This window comes from Astyanax mexicanus, chromosome 15 (assembly GCF_023375975.1).
Source record: "Astyanax mexicanus isolate ESR-SI-001 chromosome 15, AstMex3_surface, whole genome shotgun sequence".
In the NCBI taxonomy this organism is placed as follows: domain Eukaryota; kingdom Metazoa; phylum Chordata; class Actinopteri; order Characiformes; family Acestrorhamphidae; genus Astyanax; species Astyanax mexicanus.
In genome coordinates this window covers 27,399,217-27,424,424 of record NC_064422.1, presented here as the reverse complement: position 1 = coordinate 27,424,424, position 25,208 = coordinate 27,399,217, and the positions used below count along the sequence as shown (strand labels likewise).

Genomic DNA, 25,208 nt, shown 5'->3' with positions numbered 1-25,208 from the left:
TTACAACTGCTGCTCCAGACTGCTGTTTATTATTGAGCTCCTAAACTGTCATCACATAAAAAAAAATAATAATGTGTGACCACACGTTATTAAAGCATGGGAACAAGATCCTAATGCATGGGCACAACTTATTTAAGCGTGGGAACAAGATATCAATGTGTGGCTAAGACTTATTAAAGCATGGAAACTAGATACTATTGTGTGGCTATGACTTATTAAAGCATGGGAACAGGATTTTAAGGCATGGGCACAATTTATTAAAGCATGGGAACGAGATCCTAATGTGTGGCCACAACTTATTAAAGCGTGGAAACAAGACAGTTAAGTCCTGACCAAGTTCTTGTTCCCACTCTTTAATAAGGCGTGCCCATGCATTAGGATCTTCTTCCCATGCTTTAATAAGTTGTGCCCATGCATTTGGATCTCGTTCTCATGCTTTAATTATTCATGGCCAGAAATTTGGATCTCGTTTTCACGCTTAATAAGACATGGCGATGCATTAAGATCTTGTTCCAATGCTTTAATAAGTCGTGCCTATGCATTAGGGTCTTGTACCCATGTTTTAATAAATTATGCGCATGCATTAGGAACTGTTTCCACGCTTAAGTCGTGACCAAGTATCATACATTTTTTACATTATGTCACTTTAGGGGATGCGGTAGTTTATCCAATTTCTTTACTACATTAAAAAAGCCATTCCTGTAGTATAGCACTTTAAGAAATGTATAAAACAAAAATACAATAATCCTAAATATATTAATACTCATAGTTATATTGATTTAAACTTTTATTTTGGTTGTAGACAAAAAAAAACATTTTAATTAAAAATGGCTTATACATATTTATTAATTCTATTAAATATATGTATATAATATGTTGCTCCACTGATTTATTTAATACTGATTTAAAAAAGGTTATTTTGCCCACTAGATGGCAGTAGCTCCTCACTCTCAAGGTCATGAGTACATTATATTGATAGTAAATGAATGCATTTAACTTCTTTAAGTTTCACCCATTGCAGAAACAGATGTTCAAGTACATACACACAGCTTGTGTAGTCCCTGTAGAGACATACTGCAGATAGTCTTGGACTCTCTGGAGAAAACACAAACCTATTGACACAGTGGCGACTGCTAGCATGAACTTGGGGGGTATAAAATAGTGTCTGAGTACTTTTGTCCATATAGTGTAATGTAACTAGTCAAAAGCACCTTGCTTATACAGATAAAACCCTTCTTCTTTCACACCCCCTGATTTGGAGTCTAATTGGACAGAAGCAGCTTTTATTTCTTAATTCTGTAAGTTAAGAATACCATACCTAATCTAGGTTAGCAGTTTAATACTTTTAATTTATTTAGTTGACTTTGTGTCATCTGTATGTTTTTTTTTTGTTTGTTTTAAACTGTTTTGTACAAAAAAATTATAAAAGATGTTAACAAAAAAAGGAAAACACCCCACAGACAGTGCATTGTACAGCTTGTGCTTTAATATATTTCTGATTAAAAGATCTACATCACTCTACTATTCATGCATAAGAAGGAAGTGATCATCCACTTCAGAGATTTCTACTCCGATTCAGCAGCCTGTGAAAAAAAAAACATGAAAAAGAAAAGGATCATGAACTTTTTATCTATTTTTAGAATTCATAAGATTTCGAGTTGAGAAAAAGCATCACCTTTCCAGCATCGCGGCTCTTGGCTCTCAGCTTATTGACCTGCGTCTCAGAGATGTCGGCCCGCTCCTCAGCCTCCTCCAGCTCATGCTGCACCTTTCTTAGTTTGGAGAGATGAGTGTTGGCCTGCTCTTCCTGTGAGCATATGTAAAATGATCTTATGGATTAATTTAGGTCCACATGGAGCTTCATGCTGTATGTATTGCTCTGCAATTGTTTAGTTTTATTTCTTTAAGAAAAAACTTACAGCTTCTTCTGCCTGTCGCTTGTAGGCTTTCACCTTCAGCTGAAGCTTATCCACCAGATCTTGGAGTCTCAGGACATTCTTTCTGTCCTCCTCAGTCTGTTAACAAATTATTGCTCATATTTGATGAACTGTTATGGAATATGAGAAGAATACTAATCATATTAACATTGCTGACTTTAAAATGGATTAAAAAAGGTCTTTTTTAAGTGAAGGCTGTGGTTCTAATATAGAACTTTTTTAATGCTTTAAGGACTGGGTTCTTCAAGTGTACAAGAAAAATCTTAATAGTTTGTAACAAGACCTTAAAAAAAGGGAATGACCATTTAATGGCTAATAATGTATCTTTAAGGAAGGCCTGATTCATTTAATGCAACTCATATAAGGCTAATACGCATTTATAATTTAAAAAAATGTTGCTCCCAGAAGGACATTTTAAATTGCAGTGCCATTTAAAATGAAGATAAGATTACCAGGAACAAAAAAGATTGAAAATTTAGATTGATTTAGGCAATATTTATTGAGCTAAACATACAGAAGTAGTGTCTAACACATGTAATACATGTGTAACACATATGTAACACAAAATATGTCTAAATATGGGGTTGTGGAGGTTCCTAATGGTGTCCTGCAATATTCCATCCCATACAGTTTGTACATCCTCACTCAGTTTCTGCAGATTTTGTGGTCCAGGTTGGGTTCATACCAAGTTTAAATAGCATCCCACACATTTTTTATATGGAATAGGTCTGTAGATGTGGCTGGCCATGGAATAGCATCTTTGTCAAGGCAAGGAAGATTTTCAGGTGGCAGCAGGATATCGTTGCTGCCAATGAAAAACAAGTATCTCTATTTTTGTTGATTTTTTTATTTACTACATAATTTAAACAGACAAGCTGTCTGCCTTACACTGTGCCAACGTTACTTGATGAACGGACCAATAGAAATACTTCAAAATGACCAGAAATAACCTTTTTTGCCTATAATGAAGGCCAAAGGGGATCTGGCATCATACAAAACTGCATCCCACACCATGACCTACCATATCCTCTAAACTCCCTTAGAATAGCACTAAAATTCAAGACTCCTTTCTGTGTGAAACAATATTTTTAATGATGAGTTTTTTTTTTTTTTTAAGAAAGAAAGGTACATGAAATTGTACTGACCTGGTAGGTGAGCTCCTTAACTCTTCTCTCGTATTTCCGAACATTTTTAACAGCATCTGTCCCGTGCTTCTGCTCAGCATCAAGCTCGTTTTCCAGTTCACGGACCTAGAAACAAAGATCCGAACAGGCTTTGTAACTTCACCTGTGTTCTTCAGTCTTGGGTTGAAATCTCCAGTGTTCTTTATAAGAAACAGTGGTTCCTACCCTGGCCTCCAGTTTCTGGAGCTGTTTTTTCCCCCCCTTCATGGCCAGGTTTTCAGCCTCATCCAGCCGATGCTGCAGATCCTTTACCGATGCCTCCAGGTTCTTCTTCATTCTCTCCAGGTGACCGCAGGTGTCTTGCTCTTTCTTCAGTTCTTCTGCCATCATGGCAGCCTGGAGATCCATTCAAAAATAACATTTATACAAGAATAATATGAGTGGATGTAACTGAGCTGTTGTGAATTGGCCCATATTATGACAAACCAACCCTATCATCTTTTTATAATAAGAGTTTTGTAAAAGATTTTAAGCTTTTCAAAAATGTTCCATTCACTTTGCAATTTGCAATTTTTACACCAGAAAAAAAAGGCTCCAATTAAGCCTCTAACCAATTACAAACATAAATGTTTTGTCCTGCGTTATGTGTTTTTAACTTTATATAGAGCTAAATATTAAAAATTAAGAAACCACTTCAGTTTCTGAATCTGCTTTTGCTATTTAGAGGTATATGTTTGAGTAAAAGTGGTCTCATTTTTTCCAGAGCTGTATATAATAACAATGTGTATCTTATAATCTGATGTGTTTTCTTTAAACATGAATTTTAACAAAGATATTAACATGTATATAACTAACTTTCATGTGCAACAAGGTCCCATAAGGAACCAGAATAGTTCATATGGGGAACTACACCAAAGTATGGTTTTAATAAAAAGCAAAACCTTAACATTATGTTAAGGCTTTTTAAACTCATTTACAAGAATGGGTTTTTGTAACCATCAGCAGATTCTTTAGGATCCCAGCACTGGATTTTTATTGAACACTTTGTAGCACATTTTTTAAATAACATATATCAAAGCCACAATGTCTAGCCATATAAATGTGTCAAGGTATTAAACTCTATCATGTATGCCTAGGATATAATAAATATTAATTGTGAATGCATTTCAGCAGTTTAAAGTGGAGAAATGGATTCAGGGCATTCTTTCAGGAATACAGCGGGTCTTTTTTACCAATCAGAAGCTTGTCCTCACTCCAGGCTGTTAGCTTGCCAGGGTACTTGGACAACATTACAGTAGTCTTGGGAGTTACTCATTGGACCCAGCAGACTGATTGGGCTTTACTCTCAAATGATTAGCCAGCTTTTATAAAGCCTCCAGTCCTGCTGTTCATTTGGCTGAGAAATGCAGAGCTACAGAGCCGTGTCCTCGCAGCGCATAATGACTCAACTGTAGGTTTATTTAGTTTGTAACTGTATTAAAATATGTGCAGAAAGAAAAATGAGCTCAAAATGAAATAGAGAAAAAGGGAGGAGAGTGTGAAGTTATAGTAAAAAAGGGGAAAAAAGGAGCTGGAAGGTATAAATACGAAAGGCAGTGAGAGAAAATGAAAAAATAGACACTCCATTATATACACAGATTAAAAAATGCTTGAGTTTGGATAGAGTAAAATAAATTGGGGATTTACCTCTCCTCCCCCTTTTTTCCGTTTTAAGTTGAATTTCTCTGTTCATAATTTCCCTGCTGTCTAGTGCTTGCTGTTTTTGGCATCACCTGTAAAAATATTGTACAGGATCTGATGATCCCCAAGCAACGCATTTGTTGTGTTAAGCCTGCAACATCACAGAAGGTCAAGGCTTGTAGTTGAGTAATTAGCGGAAGTTGGATTGCTTAAGAGTACGGTAATATATAGGAACTTACATCAGTGATGGCCTTCTTTGCTTTTTCCTCAGCGTTCCTCGCCTCTTGGACAGCTTCCTCTACCTCTCCTTGGAGTTGATTTACATCAGACTCGAGCTTCTTCTTGGCATTGAGCAGACTGGTGTTCTAAATTGTGGTGAGTTTTTATTATTAAGAGACAATAGAAACAACAAGAGACTTTCTGAAAGCCTAACAGTGCCGACCTCAATGAGGCCAAAGCGAAGTAAGAAGATAATAAAAATGCTCTTGGCTTTTAATACAGAGGTTAACTCAAGGTTTGTACACTGGCCTAAAAAAACATTACGGAAATGTAATATCTTTACATATATAAGAATGCCATGGAAAGTAAAAACAAATATGTAAAGTACAGGCTAAAAGTGTGGACACACCTTCTCATTTAAAGCGTTTTCTTTATTTTCATGACTATTTACATTGTAGATTCTCACTGAAGGCATCAAAACTATGAATGAACACATGTGGAGTTTTATGTGCTTAACAAAAAATGACCTGGCCTCCACAGTCACCGGACCTGAACCCAATCCAGATGGTTTGGGGTGAGCTGGACCACAGAGTAAAGGCAAAGAGCCAACAAGTGTTAAACACCTCTGGAAACTCCTTCAAGACTATTAGAAACCCATTTCAGGTGACCACCTCTTGAAGCTCATTGAGAGAATGCAGTGTGCAAAGCAGTACTCAGAGCAAAGGGTGGCTATTTTGAAGAAACTAGAATATAAAAATGTTTTTTTTTAGTTACTTTGTTACCTTGTTTTGCTAAGTACAAAACCCCACATGTGTTCATTCATAGTTCTACAATGTAAAAAAAACGCATTGAAAAAGAGAGGTGTGTCCAAACTTTTGGCCTGTACTGTATATGTGTTCAAACATATATATAAAACTTGTTTGAAATTGCAACAAAAAGCTTCAGATTCAGCTTCAGATTCACAATGAATTATGGGGCTAGAACTTCTCCTACTGCTGTATATAGATTGTTTTAGTAAACATATATGAATTCAACATTTAATAAGATAGATAATAAGTCCTATAGTTATTTGTAATATATGTACATATACACATTTTCTATGGATATTTCATATGGGTGATAATTATACATCACCTCATAGGTAACATATATGGAAACACCACTTTTCCTCCCCTGTCTCTCTGTTGCGCTTGTGTGATTTTAGTGTCCGCCCATTTAAATTCTTTCGCTCGTTCCTGATCTCCCTTTCTACTTATACAGCATTTTTTCAGGTTGCGTCCCAAATTCACTAGCCTGGGCAGCGGTAGTGTATTGGACCACAACCCTGACGACACAAGTTTGATCCCATGTGAGGAGCGGTGTGTTTATTTATTTATTTTTTCCTTTTTTCTTGGGTTTACCTAGTTAAAGATGAACTGTTCTGCAATTGGGTTCAACAACCCTCTGGGCTGGAGAGCTACTAGTCTGTAGCACTCCATCCTATAACACTTCACTTTCATTTTAATAAACTGAACCATAAGCAGGTTTCCAGATTCTCCCTCTACATTTTCTTTCACAGTTGTCTCATAGTTTCTCATAGTCTCTTTGCAATAAAAAACAAATGTCTAAAAATACAAGAAAACTTTAAAGTAAAGGTGATAATGATTAACCTGAGAGTGCAGGAGGCCGACACGTTCGTTAGCGTCCACCAGCTCCTGCTCAGCCATTTTCCGGCTTCTCTCTGTCTGCTCCAGAGCGGCTCTCAGCTCCTCTATCTCAGCCTGCATCAGAGCGTTCTTCCGTTCCATCATAGCCTCCTGCTCCTTCAGGTTTTCCTGATTTCTGATGGCGTCATCCAGGAGAACAGTTGTGTCCTGGACACAAAATGTCAAACAAGCATACAAACAAGACAAATGATACAAATATTAAACAAGAAAAAAAAAACATATTAAAAACTTTTTTACCAAATCACTGGTCAATGTCAGCCTTCCTCAAAAGATAACACCACACAACTTACACAAGTTTGGGGAAACCAAGCCATTCCCTGAGGCAACACTTTATCATTATTTTATATATGGCTAATCCATAACTTGTATAGCTCTCAAAATGTGAAAATCAACTTAACTTTTCCAGGGCAGTGAGATTTCCAAATTTAATAAGAATCTAATAAACCTATCAAAGTTTACAGTGTACAAATGACTGAACAAGGATTTAGACCTTTTGTGACCTTTCTTGAATCTGATGGCTCTACCTTCAAATGGCCTTGAACATTTCTCAGTTGTTTCTGGGCCTCAGCTGCCTGTCGGTTTGCGTGACTCAGCTGAACCTCCATTTCGTTGAGGTCTCCCTCCATCTTCTTTTTAATTCTCAGAGCATCGTTTCTGCTTCTGATCTCAGCATCCAGCGTGGACTGCATGGATTCAATCGTGCGCTGGTTGTTGCGTTTGATCTGTTCCGTCTCCTCATCTTTCTCGGCAAGCTTTCTGTCCACCTCGGACTTCACTTGTGTTAGCTCAAGCTGAATGCGAAGAATCTTTGATTCCTCGTGCTCCAGCGAGGCCTGTGGGGGGAAATAGTGTGAAAAGACACAAACTACAAAGACTGATGCATGTATTACTAGCAAAAGTGGGATACAACTTGCCTCTGCTTCCTCTAAAGCAGTATGAATTTCCGTCTTTTCCATGTCCACTTGTTTTTTTGCTTTCTCAAGCTCATGGATCAGTTTCCCGTTTTCACCAATGTGCTCAGTGAGATCGGTTATTTCCTCTGGAGTCACAGCGGCATGTACACAGTTCAGTCAGAAACTTATGAACACCTTCTTGATTTTACACTCATTGTCCGTACTTTTAGCTTAACTTACCATACAAGAGCATGTTTTAGCTCTATAATTATAGACTGCAGTTCATCTGTTTCTCTGCATGCTTTACTATCCTTATTTCACCCTGTTCTTCAATGATCTGGACCCCAGAGGACCACAAAAGAGAAGATATTATTTGAGTGGTGGATCATTCTCTGTCACTGCAGTGACACTGTGTGTTGGGCTGGTACAAATAGATCAGATACAGCAGTGCTGCTGGAGTTTTTAAACACTTTGTCCTCTCTCTGTCTACACTGTTAGAAACTTGAAGAGCGATGCTCATCTGCTTTTGCACAGTTTGTACTGATCACTCTCTAGTCCTTCATCAGTGGTCACAGGCTGCTGCCCACAGGATGCTGTTAGCTGAATATTTCTGGCTGGTGGACTATTCTCTGTCAAGCAGTGACACTGAGGTGTTCAAAGACTTCAGCAGCAATGCTGTGTCTGGTTCACTTATACCAACACAACACACACTACTGACACACCACCACCATGTCAGTGTCACCGTAGTACTGAGAATAAATCCACCACCCAAATAATAACCATTGAAGAGCAGGGTGAAAGAAGGATAATAATAATAAAGTAAATAAAGTAGAGAAAAAGATAAAGGAGGACTACAGTGTGTGATTAAAGAACTACAAAGTGCTCCTGTACGCTAGGTTGAGCTGAACAAAAATGGACACTTATATGAACATTAATAATTTAAACAGATCAATTAACTTACGCTGCAGGTTCTTGTTCTCTCGTTTGAGAGTCTCCAAATGATCCAAGGCCTCCTCGTAAGAGTTTTTCATTTTGAAAAGCTCGGTATTAAGTGAACGAGACTCTTTCAGAGCTCCTTCTAACTCTGCCTGACTCTCTTCATACTTTTGCTTCCATTCAGATAAAACCTGAAACGAGTTTGAAACGGTCTGTTGCTTTTGTTGCCAAAAAGTATTTGCTTTAAAGTTTATTTTCAGTGTTCAGGTTCTGACAGATTCTGTGTTTTACCTTGTCAAAGTTCCTCTGCTTTTTATCAAGGGTGGCTGCCTGTGCGTTTGCTCTCTCCACATCCACCATTAAGTCCTCTACCTCACTTTGCAGTCTCTGCTTGGTCTTCTCGAGGGAGGAGCACTTGGCGTTCACAGCCTCTATCGATTGCTCTGTGTCTTGCAAGCGTTGGGCAAGTTTTTTCCTGTTAGCAAAATAAACGTGAGCCTGTTAGCAAGTATGGGAATTCATGTTTAACCACTGTTTAACCAGAATGTCTATTCAGTGAATGTGGAATCTGTACTTGGCCTCCTCAAGCTCCTCGGTGCGCTGAATGGCATCAGTCTCGTATTTGGTTCTCCATTGAGCCACTTCACTGTTGGCCTTTGACATTCCTCTGTGGAGTTCAGACTTGGCCTCCTGCTCCTCGTCAAACTGCTCTCTGAGCAGCTCTGCATCGTGGCGAGCAGATTGCAGGGCATGTGCCAGAGCATTTTTAGCCTTTTTTAATTATAATAATAATAAAAGAAGAGAATCCATTATATACAACTTGTATTAATTGCTACTGAAATTGCTGTGGAAGAAAGTAATTTACAATATTAGATACTGACATGAATAATGCACTATATTATAGCTAGGAACAAGTGAGATTTGTCCAATTCATTCAAAATTACACAATTATTTTATGTGTCCTTCAGGAAGTGCCATTTTCTAGTTGTTACTTTTCATTAAAAAATATCAGTACCAATTAGAATGATTTTGCGGGTTAAATAGAATTTTATCACTTTCTGGCACTTTCAGTGGTTGCTTAGGTGAGGCTAATTGGTTGCTGTGATAATGTGGATGGTTTTATAGTACTAGTGTGCTTTTATCCTCTGAAACACAGAATCAGAACAATGTCAATCTCTTGAAAACTGCAAAAAGTAGTATTCTTCTGGGAAAGTTTCCTTGCTTCCAATTTTCTAACCTGGTTTCACCTAGATCCACACCACAACATACCATATACACACATGCATGTGAGGAAGTGGGATAAGAACTGTGCCTTTATGAAGGATGATCACGTGCCTAAATTAACAAATATTAATTAAATATTTAATAAAAATTATCTAAATAGATTGTGTGTTTAAATTACCTATGTGGGTGAAGTAATGGAAGCTTATTTTATTCTGATTAAATGAACTACACCTTTTAGACAACAAAAATGAAAAATTGACCAAAACACAATAGAAGGGTTCAATATTGACTTTTTACTCAATGGATTCTATCAAAATAGTGACCCCTCTGCCAAAAAAAAAACACTTTTAAGTTAAATGCGGCAACAGAACTAGTGGACAATAAAGCAACTCTATAAGAACAACTCAGCACTGTTTTACTGACAATCCTGATTTGTCATCTAGCAGACTGCCATGTAACATAAAGTAGGACGATTACTGGGGTTATTTATATGGCCCATTCCCTTGCCCTATAGTTACACTCCAACTCACTTACCCTTAGCCACGCCCCTATACTTTACTCTCGCATTCACTTAAGTTTAACCACATCCCTATATGCTAAATGCTATTCTTCCACTCCTACTTACCTTCACCTACATGACACTAACAAGATCCAACACCCAAGAGCTATGTTGCTCTAGCCGTTTATGATTTGATCAGCAACCCAAAAATGAAGATCCAAGAAGTAACAACTTGGTTGCTGTGGGTTTTTATGGTCCAATCAGCAACTTTTAACTCAAATGTCACAATCCAATACCAGACAGTTTACGAATCGAGCATTAGCTTGAACCCACAGCTTAGTGTAAAGATATACCTTTGTTTCTTCTTCCACTTGTCTTTTAAGGTCCTCAACCTGTTGAGTGAAGGCCAGTTTGGCCCTGGCCATCTGAGCAATCACTGCATCTCGCTCTTCCAGCTGCCGAGAAAATTCTCCTGTTGAAGCACCCGAGTGAGACATAGCTTTAAAATCTAGCAACTCCATTAAATAAATGAACTGTTGTAGACTAAATCACTGCTGTATTGCCTGTACCATTCTCTGTTTGCAGTCTTGCTTGTTGAGCACTGATATCATGTAGGTGACGAGTGTTCTCCTCATGCTTGGTTTTGTATTCACTGAGCTGATCTTCTAGTGCACGGCACATTTTCTCATAGTTAGCCTATAAAACCAATAAAATAAAAACAGTTTATCACAATTTTAGTAAACAGGGATACTTATTCTTGTTCCTGGAGATGCACCACCCTACAGACCTGATCCAGGTAATTAAGGCTTTTAATACTTGATATGTAAATGAACATTTTAGACATTTGAGGTGGGATATATCTAGTGATGTGTGTTGGCAAAACCTTAAAATCTTAACAGGATATGTATCGTAATACAGCAGTTATAATTCAATATAGTGCAACATATCGCAATACTGAAAACAAAAATAATATATTGAGATATTTTAGGAGAGGAAAACTGTTATAGCACAAAAAAAAACTCCATGTGCATAAAATCTGAGTAAAATGAAAGTGTACTTTTTATCAAAACTGTGAGTTTTAAAAACTGAATATATTTAGTTAGATCTGACATCTTCAGGGTGGTAGAACTCCAGAAATGAGCACTCCTTGCTTAGAAAAATTCTGTTACCTTTGACTTTGCCACGGCCTCCATACTGCTGACTAGGTCATCAATCTCCATTTTATATTCACTCTTCTCTTTCTCCAGTTTCTGTTTAACACGCTGAAGATTGTCAATCTGTTCTCCGAGCTCCGCCACAGTGTCTGCATGCTTCTTCCGGAGGCCTGCAGCGGTGGCTTCATGCTGCAGGGTGGACTCTTCGAGGTCACGCCGCAGCTTCTGGAAATCTGCCTCGCGTTTCTTGTTCATTTCGATTTGGGCAGCGGTGGCACCGCCGGCCTCTTCAAGCCTCTCACTGATCTCCTCAAGTTCCCTGGAGAGATCAGACCTCTGCTTCTCTATCTTGGCCCGTGCAGCACGTTCAGTTTCAATCTCCTCTTCTAATTCCTCAATACGTGCCTGTGCAAAGAAGAATGATGAGCATCATGGCCCTCCTCTTTTTTGTACAGTATTAATTCTAAAAAAACTTATTTGTGTAAAATAAAAACACATGTAAATAAAAACAGAATACAATGATTTGCAGTCAGGTCAGATAGTTGCAAATTGCTTCTATTGCAGTTTTTTTTATTAGTACAATTTACTTTCCCAGCCTTTTGTTATTCCATCCCAAATTTTATGAGATGCGTTGCTGCTGTCAGAATATTTGCAAATCATTGCTTTGTATTTTTATATACATTTATTTATATTTTACACAGCGTCCCAATTTTCAATTTTAGGAATTCTTTGTACAAGTGGGTACCTGAAGCTCCTTTATCTTCTTCTGAAGCTGTGCTCCCAAACTTTGCTCATCCTCAATTTTACTGAGCAGCTGATTTAGTTCAAAATCTTTCCTGTAAAGATAAGGTACATGTTGACTTCAACATCAGTACTTGTGGTCTCTCCAATATAACATTGTTACCATTTTCTTTTTTTTACTTTTTCAGCTTCTCCTCCATTTGTTGCTTGTCGTTTTCCAGATCCATTATTGACTCCTGGGTCAGTTTCAGATCACCCTCAAGCTTTCTCTTCGCTCTCTCCAGATCCATACGGACCTTCTTCTCTTGTTCCAGAGAACCTTCCAGCTGTTGGTACAGAAAAGAAAGCTTACAGGTTAAAAGTCATATGATAACAGTGACTCCAGTGATGCAAATTGATCATAATGCAATAAATAAAAGAAATAAAGCACTCAGCATCACTTATCACACTTTTATTAGTTTAATTGGTTTACTAAATTCATAAACTGGCTGTTTCAGCTGAAATATATAGGATGTACAGGGCTAGGAGAGTAACATTGGCTGGCCCTAGCAAGACTGGCTGCCTTTTACTGTGTAAACCTCTAATCAAATGGGATCTGGAATGGGTGCCTCCATTATGAACCATAGTTTAAACATTTTGGACGTGGCACAGTGTTTTCACTGTTCTTTTGTGTCCCTCATTATTTTAAATGAAAAGGATCTTTGTATTTTTGTTATAGCAATTTAATGAAGCAGTGGTGGGATTATGTATTTTGTATGTGGTGGAAACATTGTTGGAAATGATCATGACTGGCATCATCTGGCTCGAATCGTCTGTGCCAGTGACTCTAGAACAAATCACATCCACATTTACAGCAGGAGGCCCCACTCACATATACAGTCAGTGCAGCATTTTTTTGGCAAGACAAGACAACATATACTCCACTAGTGAGTGCTCTCTGAAGACACACACAGTGATTTTGTGGGAATGCGTGCCCAGAGCGGTGGGCAGGTAAGTGGATACCCAGGGACCCAAGGCCGTATTTAAAACTCACTTCATCCACTTGTTGTTCAAGTTTGCTCTTAGCTTTCGTCAGCGTGTTGACTTTGTCTTCTTCTGCCTGTAGATCATCGAGTGTCTGCTGATGGGCCTCCTGGAGAGCTTTCTTTTCCTTGGATAATTTTGCGATGCTTTCATCCATGTTGGCCATTTCCTCAGTTAGATTCTTTACCTAAATGATGAAAATTAATGCAATTAATAAAACCCTTTAATGTAACTGTTCAAGCTAAAAAGATCCATTATCCTCTAGACTAGAGGAATTGCCTTGTTTTCAGTAGCATGTTTCTCTTTTTCCACTTTGGCTAGAGTGAGCTCCAGGTCATCGATATCTTTCTTCAATTCAGAGCACTCATCCTCTAGTTTCCTTTTTTTAGCAGTGAGTTCTGCATTCATCTCCTCCTCATCTTCCAGCCTCTCATTCAGCTCTTTGGCTTTGGCCTCCATCTGAATCTTACTTTTGATGAGGCCTTCACACCTCTCCTCAGCATCAGACAGGTTCTCTGCTACCTGTGAGAAAGCCAGACCAGTATCTATTAAATACATGTTTTGGTTATGTAATGTCAGTCAGTCATTTTACTTCAGGCCAGTTTGGATTTATTTATTTTTATTTACATATTAACATAGAAATATATGAAAATCCTGTATTTGTTGGGCTTTCTACTAGATTTCTTGAAAGCTTTGCTGTGAGAATCTGATTGATTCAGAGAAAATAACATTTATAGAAGCAACTACTCCACAGATCAATGCTGGGGGCTTTTGACTCTATAGCCCATGCCTGGGATTAGGCATTGTGCCTACATGTTCTTGCTTCTCTGCTTCAGAGAGTCCTATTCTATTGGCAGTACATCTCTACAATTTAATTGAAATTGGATCATGATCATTATGTTTACAAACCACATATAAACCATTTCTAACCTTTTGGAGAGAGGTCAGTTATTTATTACTATTGTAATTTATTTTTAAGTTTGTGTGTAAAAAAGAACATAATTTACTTGGAATTAACTGATGTATGGTTCTTCTTTGGAAAGGCTCAAATATTGTGTTTAATCTAGCATATTACTGCCCACCCTATTTATCCAGCACATAACTTTATTTCTGATGAACCTTAGGCAGAGCGCTTTTGGGGCTCGAGCCTCAGACGCTTCGTCAAAAGCTCTGAATCTTTTTTTAAATAATAAACTTTTTTAAAAAACAAAAGGCTTTAGAAACATTTAAAACCATCTTCATTATGGTGAATACTTTTTTGAGCTTTCTTTAAATCACATGAACAGAGAATCCTGCAGCTCATCCAATCAGATATAGGATTATTAGTAATGCAGTTTTTATGCCAGATTTATACCAATGTTATTTAAATGTAACCTTTTTATTGAACTGTTTAATTTTAGGGGTAGAAATGTGGGTTACCCTCAACATGTGCTGTTTAAGGGTTTGGGAATGACAAGACAGTTGAGGAACAAGTAATATGACCTACTAACATGTTTTGCATAATGGATGTACAGATTTGGTCTCAGATGGCTTAAAAAACTAATTTAGCTCTAAATGGGAAGATAAAATGGTCCTGTATATTTAAGATGGCTCGCTCCACCCTTGTTAAAAAGGCTGTTTTGTTTCACTCACAGATTGAACTTGAAGTTGCAGGTCATTCTTCTCTTGGAGCAGTGTTACCATTTTGGATTCCAGCTCCTTCTTCTTAACCTCAGCTTTTGCCAGGTCATCTTTGCACTTAGCAAACTCCACCTTCATGGTGGCCATCTCCTTCTCAGTCTCTGCAGTCTTCAGGAGAGGCTTGATCTTAAAGTAGAGCTTCATCCATGGCCAGTGTTTCACGTTCATGAATGCTCGAATGTTGTATTGAACTATATAAATAGACTCTCTGCAAAGAAAATGAAGGTATAGGTCTGTGTTTACACTCTGCAATAATACTATGAGTGTGAACAGAAATCTATTAAATAATTAACAATTTAAATCAACTCAACCTTCTCTCCATCATCTTGGAGAACTCTGTTTTCATGAGGAAGCCTCGGCACAGGGCCTGAGTGATGGTGACAAGAGCTGCTAATTTGTCATCTCTCATCTCCTCCAGAGCTCCCAGAAGGCCAGCCTTGAAAAACACCTAAGCGGTATCAGTAAATAATGAATATGCTTTAGGTCTCAGTGGAACCGTACTGTTTTGACACAGACGGCAACACCTGTAATATTAGTATTTTCATTCTGTTTAATAATTTAAAGGATCATATTTGCACTTGCTTTAGTGTGTCCAAATTTATACTGGGTATGATCCACATCAATCGAGCCCAGGAGCTTCTCCGCAGCTTTCTTGTTGTCAATGAACTGACCTTCAGGGATGACACTCGCATTCAGTACTTTATACCTGCAAACAGTTCAAACATTTTTAAAAATAGTGAGAATCGGAATTGAGTTTACTCAAATAACTAGAACATAGAATTTGCAAACCAGGAAAAGTGATTGACCATTAAGTGTGCTTTACAGACAGGGGTTTTTATACTACAGTTACTTATTTAAAAAATATATAGTATATAAACAAGCCAACAGTTTAAACATTACCTCTGCTTGAAGTCTCCATACAGAATCCTGCTTGGGAAACCTTTCCTGCAGATCCTGATTCCTTCTAATACACCGTTACATCTCAGTTGATGGATTACCAGATGGTTCTGCATAACACCTGCCATATTTGAGTGGAATTAGTAACAATTTCTACAATACTTAACATAGAAAGAGCTAATATACTGAATTTACCTGGAGTTTTTGTCTCATTGGGGATAAGGCATCTCACAAAATGTGGATGAGTGCTTCTCAAATTGGTCATCAGCTTCCCAAGGTTTTCCTGTGGAGCAGATTTTGCTATATTTATTTTGCTCCAGTGGCACATACAGTATGATCAAACACTTTGATCTGAATGTCACACAGTGAGTCTGAACCTCACGACTCACCCTGAAAAGAGCTGACACTGTCTGGAAAGAAGAGCCTTTCTTCTTTGTTGCTTTCTTTCCACCAGCTCCACCACCTCCTCCACCACCAGTCTCTACAGCAGCAGCAGCAGTTGACACATGATGACTAAAGGACTTTTGAGCAGAGCAGAACTAATGTATAGAGCAGAATTACAGAGAAGAACATACCTTCTGTAGAGGCATAACTGGAATAAAGGAAAGCCAGCAACTTCAAAGCTGATTTCTGATAGAGCTGCACCACAGTTTCATTCAGAGGGTCTTTGTTCTTGTCCAGCCAGCCGGAGATGTTGTAGTCTACAGTTCCAGCATAGTGCACCAGAGAGAAGTGAGCCTCTGCCTTGCCTTTGACAAGCTTGGGCTTCTGAAAAATGATTGTTTTACCAAGATGTTGATCATAGAGCTTGTTCTTGAAAGTAGTGTCAGATGCCTTAGGGAACATGCACTCCTCCTCGAGAATGGAGAAGATGCCCATTGGCTGCAAATTGCAAATAAAGGTTATGTTAATGTTAATATGTAAAGAATCTAAGTTTTAAAAATGCCTTTTTAAAGGCATCCAGTTGATGGGTGTCAAACCTCTTTACATTGGGCTGGTGTTGCTGCAGGATTTAATTTTAGGTAAGCAGACACTCCATGTTTTTACCATGTTCACAGTGCTCTCCAAATTAAAGAGAATATTTTCCTTCTTAAAAAGAAAAGTTTTATTACTATTTTATTATTATTCATTTGACTATTTTCATAAATATATCAAGCTATTTTAACATGTCCAAAGATTTATCTTGGGATAACCTATATCACAACTTTCATAGTTTTTACTTTACTTTACTTTACTACTCAAGGCACTGAAGACACTTGCTGCATGTTATAAAATCACCTAATATGTCTCAAATTCTTTCCATATTTAGCTGAGTTAAATGTTAAGTTGTCCACTCTGCTATGATAAGATGATGTAATGATAATTAAAATTATTTTAGAAAATATAAATTAACTTTGAAACAGAGAAAGGTCATCATAAACATTTCAAAATGTCAAAAATGTTTACTTTAAATGCAAGTTTCCTGTTGTGCAGCATGTGAAAATAAAAAGTTATTAAGCTGAGAAAATATGAATTATGCTTAGTCTGAATTTAATTAAAAATAATAATAAAAAATACTGTGCCTTTTGGTAATGACACATCACCAGTTGAGTAAACAGGTGAAATCAGGTGAATATCATGAATGCTATTTTACCCTAAAATATCATACCCAAATATCACCCACCCCTAAATATTACATCAGGGTACTACTATTTGCTGTTTTTTAGCAAAAGGAAAATTCACACTGTTCTCATTTTCCATTATATATCTACTAGAGACAGCTTATCTGATCTGTCCAGATGATCTGTCCAAAATCTAGTTATTTGGTGTTCATTATTAGTATCATGACATTCTGGATCTGTTACTGTTTTTTAATATCTCTGTTAGGGGTGTGCTATATCATATTGTATGCAATAATAACATTTAATTTTCATTTTGTTGCAGTAGTGTATTCTTAAAAAAAATTGTCTCATTATTGCAAAAATACTGTGAAATATCATGATATTATTTTAGGGCCATATCGCCCACCCCTAGTGAACAGGTTTGTCACCCCTTGCCTAAACAGTTCATACCTTTTCTATAAGCTCAATGCAAGCAGCCAAATCCATTCCAAAGTCAATGAACTCCCACTCTATTCCCTCCTTCTTATACTCCTCCTGCTCAAGCACAAACATGTGGTGGTTGAAAAACTGTTGCAGTTTTTCGTTGGTGAAGTTGATGCAGAGCTGCTCCAGACTGTTGAACTGCAATAGTTTATAGATAATACTGGTTACTGGTCAGTTTGCACATTTCTAAACACACTCTGTTTTCATTGCTAACTTCATTTTAAGTTATTATAATAACAGAACTTACATCAAATATTTCAAACCCAGCAATATCAAGCACACCAATGAAGAACTGCCTCGGCTGCTTTGTGTCCAACATCTGATTGATGCGGATGACCATCCATAGAAACATCTTCTCGTACACTGACTTACTCAGTGCTCCAATAGAGTTGTAAACCTTCAAGAAACAAGTTTGCATTTGATTACTGTCATACCATATTATACCACCGTTTTGTGAAAAGTTCATGATGAATAATTTGAACTCACATATTTTTATCACAGTAGCAAAAATTATATTTTCTATAAAAGTTGTCATTTTGAAGATAAGAAGTAGAGATTGTTTAAGTTCATAATTAGTAATAAACCATTGAAAATAAGCACACTTGATTTAAAAATATATACTGTATTTAACAATATAAAAACTGCAGTATATTATTTAATATATCTAAAACAGTTTTTATTTGCACCAGATGGGGGCGGCAAAGTCTAAAAAAGTACAACATGTTTGAAGGCGTTTTTATTTAAATTAAATTAAATTAAATTATACATAATTATCAGTATGTTGAAAATTTAAACAAGTGTATGTACCTGTTGGACTGTTTGTCCCTTGGTGACATACTCATTTCCCACCTTCACTCTGGGGTAACACAGTGCTTTCAGCAGGTCAGCAGAGTTCAGGCCCATGAGGTAAGCTGCTTTATCAGCATCTGTAGCATCATTGACACAAAGTGTAAGTCAGTTTGTATTATTTATAACCATCCCTTATATCTTATGTTCATTAATATTCACTTTTACCCTCAGTTCCATCAGGCTCGGCCTGCTCCTCTCTCTGCTTCTGCTTAAACTTCATGTTGCCGTAGTGCAGCACCGCACCGGTCAGCTTATATATACCGATCTTCTCCTCTACCGTGAAACCCAAGATGTCCACTGCACTCTAAATTAGTATGAGTGAATGAAGTGTAAAAAAAAAACATTTATTCCAGACATGTTAATGTGATTTACTCTATATATAGACAATGTGTGCTCACATCTGTGGCCAGAAGTTCTTCACTGTCGTTAATGCTGGCAACACTGATCTCTCCTTGACTTACAAACGGAAAGTCAAAAGGGTTGGTTGTGATTAGCAGTGTCTCTGAAATAAACAAATCATAGGATAAAGGAGATTAGTGAGCAGTAGCAGTACCGGCTTCAGGCTGTTTGAACATAGACATAGAGAGCAGATCATCATAATTTATTGCAAGGAGGAGCACCCTACCAGTCACTTAATCACTGTTTCTCACAAAAAGTACAGCCAATAGAGGACTCTGTCTCTTTATTGTCACTTTAAAGATGCATTTTTTAACCCAAGCACATGTTTTTTATTATGTTTTATGTAGCCAATCACAGTAAGTGCTCTTGCCTTATTGCAACACAGTTTTACATCTAACAACAGTTCTGATTGTTCTGAGGTACATCAGAAGTACATCAAAAACATTGCATTATGAAAGAGGACAACGTAGCAAATTTCACTAGTCACAGGTGATGAAGATATTAAAAGTAAGCTTAACAACAAAGCAGAATGTTCCCAAACAATGTTCTGACCTGCTTTTTTAAATTAAAATCCGGATCTTTGTGAAAAACACATTTAAGGTGCAGGCCTATTTTAGCTAAATAAATTGTAGCTCAGAAGAGAACCTACTAAAACTCTAACTCTCATAATTCTCAGCATATATACTTTTTATATTTTCTAAACAAACAAATATTTAAGAGACTAAAATATTGTTAGATCTCAAATACAAAGCTTATTTGACAGTCTTACAGTTATTTACAAAATATGATCCATTTTAGCTGACTCCATCCTATTTCATTGTGTATGTGTTTTTACTTCTAAAAAAGTAGTATTTAAGTACTGCTTTATAGTATTAAACATCTATTTACAAATTCATCCATTGTGCATATTCCCATATACTATATCTGCCATAAGATTATAATGATATCGGAGGGAACTGTGAGCTAGAAGGCCAGACCCCTACATTTGATAAGTGGAGCTAGAGTCTATAGACATTACTGAGTTAAGAAAGAGGGGGGGCATGAAACATGAAACTGCTGATTCCTATCAGGAACAATTTAGGCATGGTACGCATGGTACCATGATAGTTTACCTATCAGCTCAGGTTTCTTATTGGACATGATCTGATAGAAGATGTGGTAGCTTCTTTCTGCAGACAGCTGAAATGTGACTCTTGACTTTTCCAGCAAGTCTGTAAAACAAAACTTGCAATCAAGAATTACATAAGATTACATAACCCCCAAGAAATAATGAAAAAAAGAAAAGAAACAACTTACAAGTCTCAATATCTGCAGAAGACAGTTTCCCTGAGGTTCCAAAGTGAATTCGGATGAATTTCCCCTAGAGAAGATTTGTTATGATTGACAAGAGATTGAAGAGACATGCTAAGAGAAGACTATCTTTGAGGCTACATGACTGCCAGCATTACATTTTGATATCTAACCATCTAATCAATCAACTCACAAAGCGAGAGGAGTTGTCATTCCTGACAGTCTTGGCATTACCGAAGGCCTCCAGTAGAGGGTTAGCGGAGATGATTTGATCCTCCAGTGTGCCCTGCAGTAGAGAGCAGTCCAGATAATCAGCTCTGATAAATAAAAACTCCAGCCTGAGAATAACGTGTGCTAAGGGACTGGATCTGAAAGCTTTCACCTGCATTTTGCCTGAGGCTGCAAGTTCTTTCTTCTTATCTCCTGAAACTGCAATTGTTGCGAAGTACTGGATGACACGTTTCGTGTTCACAGTCTTTCCTGCACCAGATTCTCCACTTAGAGGAAAGCAGGTCATCATACATAATGTTCAGGTTTTAAACTTAACAATTTGGTTATATATGAAATAAATCTACATTATTTTGCATGACCCCAGGTGCAGTCGATCAGTCATTTTGATATTGCTTCTATGAAATTTGCTTCTTATTAACCATGTATTTACTGACAAAAGAAGAACTGAAGAATTCCTAATCCTAAACATGTCTTCACTGATCAACTGCATTCAGGGACAGTAATACATCTTATCATTAGATATTCTGTCAAACTATTTGCTAAAACTCTAAAAAAACCAAAAAAGTCTCTTCACACTTAAATATCACCAAATTTAAGAACCAAAATTGGTGCAGTTTACTTACGTGATCAGGATAGACTGGTTTTCTCTATCTAAACATAAAAATAAATAAACATGATTTAGCACTAATTAGCTTCTTTGTGAGTGAGGGAGAGAAAACTAGGTTGGATTACAGTTTTTCTCAAAGTGTAAAGTCATTTACCAGTGAGCATGAACTGGTAGGCGTTGTCAGAGATGGAGAAAATGTGGGGTGGTGCCTCCTGACGCTTCTTGCCTCTGTAGGCAACTACCACCTCCTGATTATACACTGGAAGCCACTTGTAGGGGTTCACAGTGACGCAGAACAGGCCAGAGTAGGTCTACAACATACAGTTAACATTCAGCGGTTACAGATACTAAACAGCAACTGCAACTCTGGGAAAAATTAAGAGACCACTTCAGTTTCTGAATTAATGTATCTGCTTTTGCTATTTATAGGTATATGTTTGAGTAAAATGAACATTGTTTGTTTATTCTAGAAACTCCCAAATTTCATTTAGGGCATTTATTTGCAGAAAATGAGAAATGGCTAAAATAACAAAAAAAGATGCAGAGCTTTCAGACTTCAAATAATGCAAAGAAAGTTCAGAAATCAATATGTAGTGAAATAACCCTGGTTTTTAATCACAGTTTGATGTATCTTGGCATGTTCTCCTCCACCAGTCTTGCATACTGCTTTTGGATAACGGTATGCCACTCCTGGTGCAAAAAATCAAGCAGTTCAGCTTGCTGTGATGACTTGTGATCATCCATCTTCCTCTTGATTATATTCCAGAGGTAAAATCAAAGAAGCTGGTCTCTTATTTTTTCCAGAGCTGTATATTATTACATGGCAATAAGTCTTACATAAATCATCCAGGCTGCATAGCGCTCTTTGAGGTTATACAGCACAGAAGCTTCGTTGAGGTGGGTCATCATGGCCATGTCCTCAATTTTATCGAACTTTGGTGGATTCATTGGGAATACCTGGTCATCCTTTACAGTGACACTCTGAAAAAGAGAGAGTTATTTCATGCTTGAAATGCAGATTTTGGATTTCTCCACTATTTTACATTCATCTTCGACTTTGAACAGAATTCACACTTGTTCATTGAGTATGTTTTACAGCTTCCTACAAATGATTTATAATCTCTTAAACTGTAAACTTGTGAATACAAGCCTCATATCAGAATCATTTGATCCATTGATTCACCACAAAATTCATTTTATAGTAGTGAAAAAGTGTCAAATTGCTCAGTAGTGTTCATATATGCTAAAAAAGCTTATTAAATATTGTCTGTTCAGAGACGGTCACTGCTCTTACCTGGCCTGCCTCTGTTTTTACAGTAGCTTTGCCCCCCTCTCTGCTCTGGATGATGCCTTTGACATACAGCTCTTTGGAATCAGTAACAAACACTGCTGTTTTAGCATCAAAAGGCTTGTTCTGAGCCTCAATCCGTTCCCTCTCAGGCTTTCGCAGATATGGCGCTGCCTCGCCAAACACAGCCATTTCAGCATCAGTACTCATGGCTGCAAGGATCTGTAGAGAGACAGTAAGTGTCAACATGCAACATTTTATTTCAGCATCACTCATTACATTACATTACACTTTATTCTCTCTAAGCGTCGGTTTCTAACTTTCTCTTAGTGCTTACACTTCAGTTCAACACTCCTATAACCGTATAACCACACATTAGAGTCATAGTAGTGAACTGAGTAGGCTAAACCTTACCATGTTAAGTTACCCTAGGCTGTCTACAGGCCATATCTGTGTATAGATACAAATCATAATAGATTTATACATATATTTTATATATATATATTATATATTATACATATACATAAATTTAATTTCTGCTGCATTAAAATCAGTTGTTTATAGTTTAAAGAAATTTGGAGACTCCAATCAGACACTTAAAGCTAGAATTACTTAAAATTTTGCATGTTAAAAGTATAATTTTCTTAAGGAACCTTTTGCATGGGGTTTTCTAGAATGTTATAAGAATGTTCAGCAATGATTTGAAAAGTTTCTAGAAAGGTTAGCCTGTAACATATAGAAATAATGTGCCAGGACTTTTTGTGGAAAACCTGTACCATAATGGTAATTCTCACATAGCGTTTCCAGCTAGAAAAATACTAACGTTGTGGAAACATTAAAAATAACATTTTCCAAACTAAAAATTATAACATTGACACAGGTGACAATGCAGCAACATTAGCATCTATCCATCCATCCATCCATCCATCCATCCATCCATCCATCCATCCATCCATCCAAGAAAGCTTATGGTGTTTCAAGAACCCTGTTCATCCAAAACATGCATGGTGACACAAGTGTCAACAGACAGAAAGGACATATACTCTTCAGTTGGTAGTCATTAAAATCTAGATTGCAATATAAAATTTAGGACAGCACCTTTTTTTGGTTTTCCTCATATTTTGACCATTGTCGATCCATTTCAATATTTTGAAGCATTTCATTTTCTAATACAGTTTAACTTCATAAAACTGCTTGTAGTTAATATAATGCTTAAGAAGAAAAGATTTTTGCTAATTTCAAACAGAAATTGCAAAAAAAGTGCTGGAGTTTAAAAATGGGAGGTTAAAAAAATGCTTACCTCCCTTCTGTCCCTCCAACAGCTCTCTTGTTCAGTGATTTTTGTCCAATAACCTTACTGCAACAGAAGTAAATTATTGTTGTGTTTATATAAATCAAAAGAAAGACAGATTACCTAAATGACTGAAATAAAAATAATACTCACAAGCTGACTGAGGCTGGAGTCACAGGACTGGTGCTGTAGACTCTGCCTTCCCTCTTTTATAAGGATCTTTCAGGATCCTGTCAGAACTGAATACCTATATTTGGATGAAATCACTCTCTGACAGGGTGGGGTGGTATGCCGTAGAGACAATGCCTTCGTCTTGCCAAGGAAGAATGATCCATCCCTGAGACCTGCCCTTGGGCTGTCCTTTGATGCTGATAGTGTCCAATACTGAACACCACACAACTAATGCTCTTCTTTGATTCTGCTTCCAAAATGACAGATAACTTGATCAACAGTTAAATAATCATTAATAATTTATTGGATGTTACGTCACATGTTCTCAACTAAAAACTGACAGTATGCACAAATACGAATGCCAAAAGTCATAAGATAACAGTATACAAATGACTTGTGATGTGTAAAGTTATATTACGGGACAGTTTTGGAATGGGAACACCTATATAGGTTGTGAGGTTTTATCTTATGAGTGAATCAATATCAATTATTGAAGTTCGAGAGGTTCCTCAGAGCTGTTGTTACCAGGGCCGTTTGCAGGCTCCAAGCCACTTTTTTCAAAGTTAAGTTTGAAAAAACGTTAGGCTATTGCAATATCATGTCAATAAATATGGTAAACAGTGAACAGATCTGTGTTTTCTTTATCCTCTATTATCTATTCTATAATCAGCCCATTTAATAACTTATCTAGTTGTTACTATCGTTGACTGCTAAGAATGTAACTTAGCTATACATTTTGTTGCTAGCCTACCTGCTGCAAAAATACACAATTTGTACATGACATGTAGGCCTAATTAATCCAATGTAAATTGTCACTTACAACTGTCTTGTTTTTTACTTTTCTTCCTCTTTGTTTCTTTTCTTTCTTTTCTGGCTTCCTGTTGGGTAACTCCGCTTCGTGAATTTTGATGAAGTTTCATATTTTCACAATTTGTTGTTGCATTCAATTCATAACCTATTGTTGTCTGGGGGCTCCAAGCCAGCTTGGGGCCCTAGGTATTTGATTGGTTTGCTTGCCTTGTTGCATCGGCCCTGATTGTTACCAGACATTCTGCAGCTACAGAACCCTTCCTGTGTGTAAAAAACTATACACAGATTTATTTTATGGATACATTTTCAATTTTAGAATAATGCTGTCAGGTCCATAAAATCTGTACACCACTTTAATGGACTTAAAATAAAACAATCAAGATTAAAGCATAGACTTTAAGTTTTGACTCAATGGGTTTAATACAAATGGTGCATTAACTATTTAGGAATTACAGACATGTATACTCTACTCTCT

At 37.1% G+C, this 25,208-nt stretch overlaps 1 protein-coding gene across 2 annotated transcripts; it reads right to left on the bottom strand.

Moving 5' to 3' along the window:
• Nucleotides 1–1,464: 1,464 nt before the first annotated feature.
• Nucleotides 1,465–24,152, bottom strand: LOC103043447 (myosin heavy chain, fast skeletal muscle). Of its 2 annotated transcripts, XM_015607842.3 has the most exons (41): nucleotides 23,906–24,151; nucleotides 23,762–23,818; nucleotides 22,468–22,683; nucleotides 22,011–22,154; nucleotides 21,328–21,484; nucleotides 21,190–21,217; nucleotides 20,718–20,832; nucleotides 20,529–20,621; nucleotides 20,342–20,405; nucleotides 20,158–20,256; nucleotides 19,045–19,148; nucleotides 18,812–18,950; nucleotides 18,605–18,723; nucleotides 18,045–18,194; nucleotides 17,765–17,935; nucleotides 16,289–16,595; nucleotides 16,103–16,194; nucleotides 15,909–15,996; nucleotides 15,717–15,834; nucleotides 15,399–15,522; nucleotides 15,128–15,264; nucleotides 14,769–15,024; nucleotides 13,416–13,658; nucleotides 13,147–13,323; nucleotides 12,294–12,439; nucleotides 12,118–12,208; nucleotides 11,388–11,777; nucleotides 10,788–10,914; nucleotides 10,572–10,690; nucleotides 9,070–9,266; nucleotides 8,787–8,970; nucleotides 8,521–8,686; nucleotides 7,581–7,705; nucleotides 7,191–7,499; nucleotides 6,610–6,813; nucleotides 4,981–5,106; nucleotides 3,287–3,457; nucleotides 3,083–3,187; nucleotides 1,920–2,015; nucleotides 1,676–1,807; nucleotides 1,465–1,583 (listed from the first exon to the last, which is right to left on the bottom strand). In XM_015607842.3, the coding sequence occupies exons 3-41, from the start codon at nucleotides 22,669–22,671 to the stop codon at nucleotides 1,566–1,568; spliced, it is 5,835 nt and encodes a 1,944-aa protein (XP_015463328.3). In that variant the 5' UTR covers nucleotides 22,672–22,683; nucleotides 23,762–23,818; nucleotides 23,906–24,151; the 3' UTR covers nucleotides 1,465–1,565. The 2 variants fall into 2 exon arrangements, with proteins under 2 accessions (XP_015463328.3, XP_022524600.2); XM_022668879.2 differs by having other exon boundaries at nucleotides 20,529–20,832; nucleotides 23,906–24,152.
• Between the last annotated feature and the right edge of the window lie 1,056 nt (nucleotides 24,153–25,208).